The sequence below is a fragment of the Oncorhynchus gorbuscha genome, linkage group LG06 (assembly GCF_021184085.1).
Source record: "Oncorhynchus gorbuscha isolate QuinsamMale2020 ecotype Even-year linkage group LG06, OgorEven_v1.0, whole genome shotgun sequence".
Taxonomy (NCBI): domain Eukaryota; kingdom Metazoa; phylum Chordata; class Actinopteri; order Salmoniformes; family Salmonidae; genus Oncorhynchus; species Oncorhynchus gorbuscha.
Genome location: NC_060178.1, coordinates 29,604,390 through 29,618,587, shown reverse-complemented (window position 1 = coordinate 29,618,587; position 14,198 = coordinate 29,604,390). Strand labels below are relative to the sequence as shown.

General features: G+C 44.6%; 1 protein-coding gene across 1 annotated transcript in view; it reads left to right on the top strand.

The window, feature by feature from the left end:
* Positions 1 to 14,198, top strand: part of LOC124037803 (importin-13-like) — a 58,668-nt gene that overhangs the window by 15,945 nt on the left and 28,525 nt on the right. The window contains exons 3-6 of the mRNA XM_046352876.1: positions 5,008 to 5,133; positions 5,209 to 5,352; positions 9,706 to 9,918; positions 10,054 to 10,307. Coding sequence (XP_046208832.1) covers positions 5,008 to 5,133; positions 5,209 to 5,352; positions 9,706 to 9,918; positions 10,054 to 10,307 — 737 coding nt within the window. The remainder of the gene's footprint in view (positions 1 to 5,007; positions 5,134 to 5,208; positions 5,353 to 9,705; positions 9,919 to 10,053; positions 10,308 to 14,198) is intronic.

The window sequence follows — 14,198 nt, the reverse complement described above, 5'->3', positions numbered from 1 at the left end:
TCACTAAAGTGGTAAACTTCTTCATAAGAGCAAAATCTTTTAACCACCGGCAGTTTGTCTCACTGTTAGAAGAGACATTCAGATCATACAGCTCTCCCCTACCACACAAACGTGAGATGGCTGAGTTTGGGGAAGGTGCTTAAAAGGGCGTGAGACCTGAAGTCGGAGATGGCTGAGTTTTTGCAAATCAAAGGAAAATATGTGGATTTCCCTCAACTGCAACCTAAAGAATGGTTGTCTGATTTTGCCTTCACCGTGGACATCATGGCCCTCATGATTGAACTGAATTACCAACTGCAAGGGAAGGGCCTTTTTGCACATCAGATGTACAGCCTTGTCAAAGCATTCAAGGGAAAATTACTCCTTGACTTGCCAAGTAGAAGCCAACAATCTCACCCACCTTCCGACACTACTAGTCTGTTCCCTATCAGATGATACTACTAGTCTGTTCCCTATCAGATGACCCGCGGAAGAAGTATACATCGTTGCTGCGTGCTTTGAACTGTGAGTTTTCTCGTCGGTTTGAGTATTTTAAAGTGTTGGGAAATGACACTTTCACCTTCAATGTGGATAACGCTCCCACTGACCTGCAACTTGAGCTTATCGATCTTCAGTCTGATGCAGTGATTTGAGAACTATTCAAAACAATGTCACTGAGGTTCTATGCATCTCTCGATGAACAAAACTTTCCAAAGATTAGGAGTCATGCTCAGAAGATGTTTTTGTACTGTTTGGGTTAATCTATGTATGTGAACAGACATTTTCAGTGATGAAATATAACAAGTCAAGACACAGATAATCTCTTACTGACTCTCACCTCTCAGCAATCCTGCGCATAGCGATGTCAGAAACTATACCTGACTTCACTGCTCTAGACAATGCCAATCAGAGACTTCACTCCTCAAACTGATTGAGTAGTTTAAATGTTATGTTGAGCCCTCTTTCTTGTTTTGTTTTGTGCATACCTGTTAAGATTTCTGTACTTTTCCCTCCGTGTAGTTCATTGCATGTTTAATAATGAAAATACCTACCAAAAAAAGAACATGGATGTGGTTTATTTCTGTGCATGTTAAAGTAAAAGAAGTAGCATATCTGTATGTGATTTACAGTAGATATAATCCTGTAATATGATTCTGGCCTGTGATGTCAAATATATATTCTAATGTGGCCCCCCATGGAAAATAATTGCCCAGGCCTGCTCTAACCACTCTGACGTCAATGCAAATTAAATCGAAACTCACATCAAACACTTAAAAGCACAACACTGTTATGATGATAAAACTTGTCTCACTCAACAGTTTCCCATGTGTATCAAAAATGGTCCACCACCCAAAGGACATCCAGCCAACTTGATACAACTTGGTGTATTTTGGGGTAATGTTACTGGACCCCAGGAAGAGGATCTGCTTATGGGGATCCTTAATAAATACAAAATACAATACCAGGAGCTCCAACATGGTCCACAGTTGCAGGTAGGGAGGTTGTTCAGCTCAGCAGTAGGCTGGCACATTACAGCCACAGCAGTTTCACTAGTTGCCCTGAACAGAAAGGATATCTGATCTCTGGTGGCAAATGAAACATTTGAGCTGTTAGTTGATTTGCATTTGGCTGACTGTAGTGAGATGGGTCTCACACCCCAGGTTTTGCTCAGTCTGGAGTGTGTCTCGGGAAGAGAAGTCTCCTTAGATCACACGGTGGACAGAGGTAATGACCTGGTTTGAACTCTGGGAAATCATATTCTTGGAGGGAGACATTTCAGTAAAGACACTTCAGTAAAGACACCGCTCCTCAGTAAAAATCACTTTATTGGTTAATTGCACCCTTCGAAAGACACACATGCATACATATACACAAACATATACTTACACTGCTCAAAAAAATAAAGGGAACACTAAAATAATACATCCTAGATCTGAATGAATGAAATATTCTTATACTTTTTTCTTTACATAGTTGAATGTGCTGACAACAAAATCACACAAATGATCAATGGAAATCAAATTTATCAACCCATGGAGGTCTGGATTTGGAGTCACACTCAAAATTTAAAGTGGAAAACCACACTACAGGCTGATCCAACTTTGATGTAATGTCCTTAAAACAAGTCAAAATGAGGCTCAGTAGTGTGTGTGGCCTCCACGTGCCTGTATGACCTCCCTACAATGCCTGGGCATGCTCCTGATGAGGTGGCGGATTGTCTCCTGAGGGATCTCCTCCCAGACCTGGACTAAAGCATCCGCCAACTCCTGGACAGTCTGTGGTGTAACGTGGCGTTGGTGGATGGAGCGAGACATGATGTCCCAGATGTGCTCAATTGGATTCAGGTCTGGGGAATGGGCGGGCCAGTCCATAGCATCAATGCCTTCCTCTTGCAGGAACTGCTGACACACTCCAGCCACATGAGGTCTAGCATTGTCTTGCATTAGGAGGAACCCAGGGCCAACCGCACCAGCATATGGTCTCACAAGTGGTCTGAGGATCTCATCTCGGTACCTAATGGCAGTCAGGCTACCTCTGGCGAGCACATGGAGGGCTATGCAGCCCCCCCAAAGAAATGCCACCCCACACCATGACTGACCCACCGCCTAACCGGTCATGCTGGAGGATGTTGCAGGCAGCAGAACGTTCTCCACGGCGTCTCCAGACTCTGTCACGTCTGTCAACGTGCTCCGTGTGAACCTGCTTTCATCTGTGAAGAGCACAGGGCGCCAGTGGTGAATTTGCCAATCTTGGTGTTCTCTGGCAAATGCCTAATGTCCTGCACAGTATTGGGCTGTAAGCACAATCCCCAGCTGTGGACGTCGGGCCCTCATACCACCATGGAGTGTGTTTCTGACCGTTTGAGCAGACACATGCACATTTCTGGCCTGCTGGAGGTCATTTTGCAGGGCTCTGGCAGTGCTCCTCCTGCTCCTCCTTGCACAAAGGCAGAGGTAGCGGTCCTGTTGCTGGGTTGTTGCCATCCTACGGCCTCCTCCACGTCTCCTGATGTACTGGCCTGTCTCCTGGTAGCGCCTCCATGGTATGGACACTACGCTGACAGACACATCAAACTTTCTTGCCACAACTCGCATTGATTTATTTTATTCTACCTTTATTTAACCAGGCAAGTCAGTTAATAACAAATTCTTATTTTCAATGACGGCCTAGGAACAGTGGGTTAACTGCCTGTTCAGGGGCAGAATGACAGATTTGTACCTTGTCAGCTCGGGGGTTTGAACCTTCCGGTTACTAGTCCAACGCTCTAATCACTAGGCTACCCTGCCGGTAGTGCAGCCCATCCTGGATGAGCTGCATTACCTGAGCCACTTGTGTGGGTTGTAGACTCCGTCTCATGCTACCACTAAAGTGAAAGCACCGCCAGCTTTCAAAAGTGACCAAAATATCAGCTAGGAAGCATAGGAACTGAGAAGTGGTCTGTGGTCACCACCTGCAGAACCACTCCTTTATTGGGGGTGTCTTGCTAATTGCCTATAATTTCCACCTGTTGTCTATTCCATTTGCACAACAGCATGTGAAATTTATGGTCAATCAGTGTTGCTTCCGAAGTGGACAGTTTGATTTCACAGAAGTGTGATTGACTTGGAGTTACATTGTGTTGTTTAAGTGTTCCCTTTATTTTTTTGAGCAGTGTATTATTGGGAGGTGTGTGGTTGCTGCCACACTGGGTGCCCAGGGAGCTGCTGTTGTATGGGGTTAAGTGTCTTGCTCATGGGCATAACAGCAGGCAATGGCATCTAGGATTTTATACCAGCAAACCCTCTGGTTGCCAGCTCACTTCCTGACAGATATTTTTCCTGTCGGACCCGGGATTTGAACTGGCAACACCTCTCTAACCCCTAGCGTACCTGCTGCCTCTGTGAAGGGGGTTTTCCTGAGCTGGGCAGATACACTGTTAGACTTTAATAACAAAAGCATTTGTGTGACAGACGCAGACAGACAGACAGACGTTTCAATAAGGAACAACCGAGGAATCAAATTCTATTTGTCACATACACATGGTTAGCAGATGTTAATGCGAGTGTAGCGAAATGCTTGTGCTTCTAGTTCCGACAATGCAGTAATAACCAACATGTAATCTAACTAACAATTCCAAAACTACTGTCTTATACACAAGTGTAAGGGGATAAAGAATATGTACATAAAGATATATGAATGAGTGATGGTACAGAGCGGCGTAGGCAAGATACAGTAGATGGTATCAAGTACAGTATATACATATGAGATGAGTATGTAAACAAAGTGGCATAGTTAAAGTGGCTAGAGATACATGTATTACATAAAGATGCAGTAGATGATATAGAGTACAGTATATACGTATACATATGAGATTAATAATGTAGGGTATGTAAACATATTAGGTAGCATTGTTTAAAGTGGCTAGTGATATATTTTACATAATTTCCCATCCATTCCCATTATTAAAGTGGCTGGAGTTGAGTCAGTGTGTTGGCAGCAGCCACTCAATGTTAGTGGTGGCTGTTTAACAGTCTGATGGCCTTGAGATAGAAGCTGTTTTTCAGTCTCTCGGCCCCATCTTTGATGCACCTGTACTGACCTCGCCTTCTGGATGATAGCGGGGTGAACAGGCAGTGGCTCGGGTGGTTGTTGTCCTTGATTATCTTTATGGCCTTCCTGGAATATGATTCAGGCTGTGATCTCTACCATATGACACACACAACCTGAACCTATTCATACTGTGTGTGTTTCCACTCTAGGAGGTGATTTCAAAAGGAAACAAAGGGACCCTGCACAGACATGTCTTTCCATTAGACAATGTGTCAACTAGCCACCCACCACACGAGCTCTTGGTCAGGGCGCTAGGGTTGATCTACATACCAGCACTGGAGAGCCTCTTGATACTGTCTCTATTGATGGTGTTCTTTAACAGCAGTCAGTCATACAAGAGTCTCGAAACAACGTTCCTGTTCTAAATGACATATAATTGCATTGCAGGAATTATACTGACTCTCCCTCCCATCTCTATCTCTCTCTCGCTATCTATAGGGGCTCCACCAGTTGTACTATGACCCTAACATTGAGAATAAGAACCTGGCCCAGAAGTGGTTGATGCAGGCTCAGGTCTCCCCTCAGGCCTGGCAGTTCTGCTGGGCTCTGCTCAGCCCTGACAAGGTATGAAATTCCCACATGCGCTCGCACACATGCAAATACACACACCTATACATAACCCTCTCTCTCTCTTCCTAGGTTCCTGAAATCCAGTACTTTGGGGCTAGTGCCCTCCACACTAAGATATCCCGCTACTGGTCTGATATCCCTTCTGACCAGTATGAGACCCTGAAGACTCAACTCTTCTCCCAGATCGCCTGCTTCTCCTCCGGATCCAAGATGGTGGGTAAATGGATGGACAGTTGGATTTATTAGATCAATACAAATACTAGTGATGCACCGATATTATTATAATTTTGGCCAATACCGATATCAGATATGTTCTTTGCCAAATGACCTGATACCAAAAATCGATTATTTAACATTTTAGAGGTCTTTTAAGCATTCTAGTGCAGTTAAATATTTAAATCACACACGGACGCAGCGGTCTAAGGCACTGCATCTCAGCGCAAGAGGTGTCACTACAGTCCCTGGTTCGAATCCAGGCTGTATCACATCCGGCTGTGATTGGGAGTCCCATAGGGGGGCGCACAATTGGCCCAGCGTCGTCCGGGTTTGGCCGGGGTAGGCCGTCATTGTAAATAAGAATTTGTTCTTAACTGACTTGCCGAGTTAAATAAAGCTTACACACCACACTGACCAAAAAGTAATTTTGTTGGCGTTTACATATGTCCCCATTACCAGTAAAACCTAATCAAAATCAATTTCTTTCACTTACTTGCTGTGCTGTTTCGTTGTTCGTTTGTTCAGTCATTTCATTCTCAACCAGGATTTCTATGGAACGCCGTTTGGGTCTTTGCGTGTCAAAAAAGATACACGTCAAATAAGCATGTTCACTAATCAGGTCCTGAATATGATATGTCACATAATAAATGAACGCGTTCATACATGTTTTACACAGTTATTACACTATCACTCGTATTTTGTATGTCACACCGATTCATCGATACGTATGCTATGATGCTGGTAAAGTTGTCTCGCGCACCTACAGTTCTGGTCATTAAGAAAGCTAGCTAGCTCATGGATGCAAACAATCTATTTCAGTAGCTATCGTTAGCTAGCTAACTATATAGCTAGGTGTCATCTAAAATAACCCTAATTTATAAGAGTTCTTACTTGAATAATGGTGGTCAACCAATCTATGTGAAGCTAGCCATGATAAGGATTAGCCAAAAATAGTAGACTTTGCAGTTAGCCTTCAAAATAAAAGTATGTCATTGACAGTGACGCAAATGAATACAGCTAGTAGAGTTATGTCATAATTTAATAGATCATGCTAAATGAGGTTGGAATGTTATATGGAATCAACAAAAGACTAATTTGTCAATTTGACAAATATCTGAAATCACACTTGATGTATATATATATACACTGCTCAAAAAAATTAAGTGAACACTGAAACAACACAATGTAACTCCAAGTCAATCACACTTCTGTGAAATCAAACTGGCCACTTAGGAAGCAACACTGATTGACAATAAATTTCACATGCTGTTGTGCAAATGGAATAGACAACTATAGGTAATTAGCAAGACTCCCCCAATAAAGGAGTGGTTCTGCAGGTGGTGACCACTTCTCAGTTCCTATGCTTCCTGGCTGATGTTTTGGTCACTTTTGAATGCTGGCGGTGCTTTCACTCTAGTGGTAGCATGAGACGGAGTCTACAACCCACACAAGTGGTTCAGGTAGTGCAGCTCATCCAGGATGGCACATCAATGTGAGCTGTGGCAAGAAGGCTTGCTGTGTCTGTCAGCGTTGTGTCCAGAGCATGGAGGTGCTACCAGGAGACAGGCCAGTACATCAGGAGACGTGGAGGAGGCCGTAGGAGGGCAACAACCCAGCAGCAGGACCGCCAGAGCCCTGTAAAATCACCTCCAGCAGGCCACAAATGTGCATGTCTGCTCAAACGGTCAAAAACAGACTCCATGATGGTGTTTGAGGGCCCGACGTCCACAGTTGGGGCTTGTGCTTACAGCCCAACACTGTGCAGGACGTTTGGCATTTGCCAGAGAACACCAAGATTGGCAAATTCCAGTTCCTGCAAGAGGAAGGCGTTGATGCTATGGACTGGCCCATCCGTTCCCCAGACCTGAATCCAATTGAGCACATCTGGGACATCATGTCTCGCTCCATCCACCAACGCTACTTTGCACCACAGACTGTCCAGGAGTTGGCGGATGCTTTAGTCCAGGTCTGGGAGGAGATCCCTCAGGAGACAATCCGCCACCTCATCAGGAGCATGCCCAGGCATTGTAGGGAGGTCAAACAGGCACGTGGAGGCCACACACACTACTGAGCCTCATTTTGACTTGTTTTAAGGACATTACATCAAAGTTGGATCAGCCTGTAGTGTGGTTTTCCACTTTAATTTTGAGTGTGACTCCAAATCCAGACCTCCATGGGTTGATAAATTTGATTTCCATTGATCATTTGTGTGATTTTGTTGTCAGCACATTCAACTATGTAAAGAAAAAAGTATTTAAGAATATTTCATTCATTCAGATCTAGGATGTGTTATTTTAGTGTTCCCTTTATTTTTTTTGAGCAGTGTAATTTAGAATTGCATTGGGGGCATACTTATTTCACCATACAGCCCTACCTATGGATAGTGGATCAATGACATGAGTTATCAGTCTACTCAGTGACACCCAGAGAACATTAGCATTGTTAGGTTCTGATTGTTAAGTAAATAAATCACAGACACTAGAGAAGCGTTAACCAAGTTTAATCATTCCCAAAGGTTCTGTACAGCTGTAATCAGACAGCAAAACATTTTAGACATCACAGTTATATACATCCTACTTAAGACACTCCCTCTCTCCATCCTTAGTTTATGCCCAAGAAAAAGAAGGTAACCAGATACTAACCCTGATTACTCCCTTAAGGGGAACTGACCTCACCCCTCACATCCTGACCTCAACCCCTCCGTCACCTACACACTCAATCACATTCCAAAGCCTTCTGGGTTGCTACAGATTCTTTATACTCAAGGCTTCGTCTCATTTATTTAACATCTCAATGTTCAAAGTTTAGCCGATTCCAACAGCATCATAGCTCTTATTGCAGGACTCTGAAACAGCTGTGAATTGAGCCACATTTATTGTCACCTTGTGTATTGAACACTATTCCTGAAGAAAATCAATACTGCGTGTATGTTTTGGAGTCTGATAACTCTGAGGACGTTGGGAAAAGATATATTGGGTTTTGAGTAGACTGTTACCCCATTTCATTCATCTCCAATTCTTAGGTAAAGCTGTAAAGTGGAATATGAATGTCAATACACCCAATAGGCTGATTGGGGAGGTGATTTCACAGTTCCGCGTTAAGAGCTACAATGCTAATTTTTGCGTAATCTCTTCACAGCTGTGTTCTGTGGGTGTCACTGAGTAGACTGATACCCCATCTCATTGCTTCCCATTCCAACCTTGTTTAACATTATCTAGTCTAAATGTGGCATGATTCCACCAATTGAAACCGTCTGCATCACTTTCAAAGAGGTACTTTTATTTTGAAGGCAAACCGCAAATTCCACTATTGTGGCTGACTTAACAACACAACCCGGTCAGGTCGAGCCTCACTAGCCAGATGAAGCTAGCTGGCTGCTTATAACGTTAACTTTGGCCAACAGGGTTAAGTAGCTGGCTAGCAATTTATTTTCATGAACTGAAGTTAAATTTCAATAGGCGAACAACAAGTGGCTACCTGCTAATACTTACTCGCAAGGATTCCTAAATCATCGGCTGGTTGTATTGGTACTAGCTAAGTACCAAGCTAAAGCTAGCTAGCTACCCCCAGAAGATGCTGTCAAAATGATTTATTACCAACGCGGTATTGTAAACACACCGTTCAAGGCCGGTGTTTGCAGACATTTTTGTACAGCTTTGACAGTGCGACTGATAATAGTCGTGGTGCTTTGGCTTGCACGTGCAAATTCAGAACACACAACATTCTGTAATAGAACTGCGTTATTTGATGTGTCAAATAGTGTTTTTTTGACACCCAAAGGCCCAAACGGCGTTCAATAGTATGTTGTGAAGCTAATAGCAGTGATGCTATTACTGCATAACTCCGGTAGGGCAACATCTGAACAATAGCGCACTTGGTAACGTTAGTATGTACCGGTACTCGACCAGTCACGAAAGCCAACATCACCCACGACAGGGAACGGTTGATTGTCAAGGGCAATGGATTTCGCCTTTGAGTTGTCTCGCTGAAATTCATACTCTTTCAAATGACTGCTCGACTTGTTGACTGTTCGATCCACACTGCAGACATTGTGGGCTAGGTTAGGAATGCTGTGTTGCATGTTTAGCTCTAAGTTTTACGTGGCGTCATTACGTCATGTACCCTATGTAGGTATGCATGTCAACGTTGACATTTTTCACATTGGCGTTAAAGTAGACATCGGGCCAATATCAACGGTGGCATTTTTAGCTAATATCATCCGATTCCGATATATCCTACATCCCTAAAAAACACATATAACTGGCGGTAGCTACGTGCCTTAAAAACCATCAAGCATAAACACAATTGTAAAGTCGTTTACTTACAAGATGTTGTGGTCCTGTTTCCAAGGTGCTAACGCGTCTGTGTGTGGCGCTGGCCTCCTTGGCCCTGAACACCATGCCAGAGGTGTGGCCGGGCGCCGTGCCAGAAATGGTGCGTGTGTTCCAAGAGGAGGGAGGGGGGGTGGATGGCCGGGCCAGATGTCTGGCCCTGCTGGAGCTTCTGACCGTCCTGCCTGAAGAGTTCCAGACCAGCCGCATGCCGCAGTACCGCAAGGGACAGGTGAGGGGGTGCTGGAGACTGAATAGTGCCAATGGGGACAACAAAAAGGTCAGACGGGCACACCAATGCACACACAAAAGGACAAGTGGGGGCCGGGTTAGTATTTCCTGTAACTTTGTGTCTCTCTGTCTGTAGGTGCGAGGTGCTCTGGGTCGTGAGTGGGGGTCAGTGTGTCCACTGCTGCAGCAGCTGCTGCGTCAAGGGGACAGTCCCGGGGCAGTGAAGGCTCGTGTCCTGCGCTGTCTGTCCTCCTGGGTGTTGCTGGACGTCCCTCTCAGTGAGAGTGAAGGACTGGTAGAGGACTGTTTCACTGCTCTACCAGACCCCGAGCTGTTTGATACCGCTGTGGAGGCTATTGTCAACGCCATATCACAACCCGACTCCCAGAGGTGTGTCTGGGCCAGGGGGAGGTTGAGTGGGTGTGTGAGTGGGTGTGTCATCCAGAGTATGTGAGTGGAGCGAGTTTGTGTGCCCAATGGGAATCTTGCCCCGCGCTCCAGTCAAAAGGCTGGAGCGTCGGCCTTCTCGCCTGCTCTAATTTCACTCCAGTAGCGCTCACTTCACGAGCTCAGGGCATGCCAGGCCCAACATGCATTTGCATCTACTTGTGTTCTGCTATAGCCCCTTGCTCTAGCTACTGTCATGGAGTTAACTAAATATTTCCATAAAGAAACTGACCAAGCACACAGGTGCAAAATCAAGGTGAGTAAGAGAGGGAGTGTGGTGATGTAGTGTCCACAACTAAAGAATCATTGTTGAATCTGAAAAGACATGTATCCCGACTGCATGAAGGTGCACTTACTATGTGCACATGCTAGAAGAAAGGAACGAGGTGGGTAGATAACTGTCTCGTTTTTTTCCCTATTACCTGTACAATAGGCCATAATTGATTTTGGCCCAATAGACCTGGCATATTCCCACGTCCAACGAGCTTTACGTTTTTATTGGGTTATTTTGCCTAAAAACGTTTAGGCTTTAGGCTTACCTAATACAAGAGAGAGAAAAAACAACTCTGCATCTCCCCAGCCTGGCAAAAGTGGCCAAAAGGGTGTTTAGAATTCCCAGTTGCTCTGCGAGTGTGGAGAGGATGTTCTTCGCTGCTGACTTGCTCTCAAGGCACATCACATGAGCCTGAAGCCACAGACTGGCCAAACTCATGTTTCAAAGGCACGGAGGTCATTTTTTGTTTAATTTGTGTTTAATTCTAAGTAAATCACAGCAGATATGCGCATTTTATAGACTATAATGATTTTAATACAACAAAATGTTTAAATGCTGAGCGCTTTATGTTCCTACCAGCCTATTATGTCACACTCTCAAATGCTTCACAATGTATTTATTTGTAGGCCTTGAAATAATTAAAACAATATAGCCTTCATTTTTGCTCAGTCTTAGGCTACTGACCTATTTAGTGTTTATATGATGTTTTAATATGTCATGTAGCCTTTTTTTTATGATCTGGGCTTCTTACATTCACCTTTTAATGTTTATTCAAATACTTTTCATTCAAATCCATATGTTTGGTAGGTCCAGGAAGTCACACAAATAATTGTGTGGTTAAATTGTGATTTTAATGAATGGAGTGAATTTGGAGCAGCAGTTTTTTTCCATTGTGAGCGTGGAGTGGTTTTTAGTGGAGGTGTTGGAAAGGACATGTAGTACCGAAGCGATGCGCAAGCTCCGCTTCGTGAGCGATTGAGCGGGATTTCCAACCAAAGAGATGGGACGGGAGCAAGAAAGACATCCAGGGAGAGATGACAGCCAAGAGGACAGTGCGGGTATGGGAAGGGCATCTGAGAGAGGGTAGGGGAAATAGGGATGCAGAGAGAAATACAGGCATGGGAGAGTTGACAGCTGAGGGGAGGATGAAAGGAAATAGGTTTACTGGGGGAGAGAACGGAGGGAGTACATGGAAAGTTGACTGCCAGGAAGGGAGGGGCATTTCTCGGGCTGGTTGGTGTTGCCATGGTTACAAAGCTGGGGAGCGATGTCATCATGCTCCGATTGGCTCCGATGGCAGGCACCCAGTACCCCCTCCCAAGAGACGGGGAGGGAAAGAAAGATGAGCAAGGGAGGAAGAGGTGCAACATCCACCCGGCAGGTTGGAGCTATGATTACTCTGCTGACAGGCCTGTTCTCACACTCACAGCACACATTACTGCTCTGTTCAACTTCTCAAGTCTCCTCATCATGCATGTTGTTTTTATTGATCTATAAGTAAGGCCAGTATGACTGTAGGAGGAATGAATATGAACCTCATATTTCTCAATCATAGTGTCATCCAACCTGAGGCAGAAACACTCAACATTTGATGGTTGTGTACATTTTTGTATGTGTTTGTTTGTCATTCCTTCCTCTTTCCTTCGTGTGCAATGTTTCTCTTTCTCTCCCTTTCCTCTGTCATAACCCTTTTCACCCACTTTCCTCCTACTTAATTACTGGACAGGGGAAATTAGTTGCCTGGCAACAAGACCGGTGGACCAATAGCATCCTCCCAAATGACTTCACTGTAATGTGTTTAAACGGAGGGAAAGGGAGGAAAAGAGGGAGGTGAAATTAGGTGCTTTTAAAAGAAAAATCCACCCAAAACCACTCATTCCTTTTCGTTTACATTGTTAAATAACACTGAGAACAATATTTTTCATTTTAGCATTATAAAAAGGTTGGTAGCAACATGGGAAATCGTTGTGGAAATCTGTTGCTGCTCATGTCGACAACAAAATCTACAGTGCAATTCTCCCTCGATGGGCTAGGTAGCTAGCTAGCAAGCAAACAGCTCCACACAATAATAAGAAAAAAGTAGCTAGTTGGCTGTAAAATTGACTAAACAAACTGCACTATCAATTTAAGAGTCTACAATATCAATATGTTCAACCTCCAGATCAATTTGCCTCAGAGTAGAGTCTGGCATTCACAATGGCTGATATACTTTTGAGGGGAGAGCATGGGCAACGTTTCATATGTCAATGGGCTGCACGGTCGGTGCATTCTGGGCGATTTTGGGACAAGGAACGTTCTCCTTCGAGGAATGAAAGGGAGTCTATTGGGCGCTGGCTCAGAAATCCAACATTAGCACGGATTTCATCAACGAGAAGTAAAACATTACAAATCTTTTCCCGATTTATGTATGGTGTAGTTAACTTGCTATCTGTAATTATGTAGGTCTGGAATCGTCACATTACTTACTTTCGAGGAAAATAGGCACGTTTCTCGACAAAGTGCAATCGGAAAGGATTCAGACCTCCTTGACTTTTACCACATTTTGTTATGTTACACCCTTATTCTAAAATTGATTAAATTATTTTTCCCCCCTCATCAATCTACACTGCGATTATAGCCTCGAGCCTTCTTTGGTATGACACTACAAGCTTAGCACGCCTGGATTTGGGGAGTTTCTCCCATTCTTCTCTGCAGATTCTCTCAACCTCTGTCAGGTTGGATGGGGAGCATCGCTGCACAGCTATTTTCAGGTCTCTCCAGAGATATTCGATCGGGTTCAAGTCTGGGCTCTGGCTGGGCCACTCAAGGACATTCAGAGACTTGTCCCGAAGCCACTCCTGCGTTGTCTTGGCTGTGTGCTTAGGGTTGTTATGTTGGAAGGTGAACCTTTGCCCCAGTCGGAGGTCCTGAGCGCCCTGGAGCAGGATATCCCTGTACTTTTTTGCTCCATTCTTCTTTCCCTCGATCCTGACTAGTCTCCCAGTCCCTGCCGCTGAAAAACATTCCCACAGTATGATGCTGCCACCACCATGCTTCACCATAAGGATGGTGCCAGGTTTCAACCAGATGTGACGCTTGGCATTCAGGCTAAAGAGTTCAATCTTGGTATCATCAGACCAGAGAATCTGGTCTGAGAGTCCTTTAGGTGCATTTTGGCAAACTCAAAGCGGGCTGTCATGTGCCTTTTACTGAGGAGTGGCTTCCATCTGGCCACTCTACCATAAAGGCCTGATTTGGTGGAGTGCTGCAGAGATGAGTGTCCTTCTGGAAGGTTCTCCCATCTCTACAGAGGAACTCTGGAGCTCTGTCAATGACCATCAGGTTCTTGATCACATCCCTGACCAAGACCCTTCTCCCCCGATTGCTCAGTTTAGCCATGTGGCCAGCTTTAGTAAGAGTTTTGGTGGTTCCGAACTTCTTCCACTTAAGAATGATGGCGGCTACTGTGTTTTTTGGGACCTTCAAAGCTGCAGAAATGTTTTGGTACACGATCCTGTCTCGGAGCTCTACGGACAATTCCTTGGACCTCATGGCTTGGTTTTTGCTCAGACATGCACTGT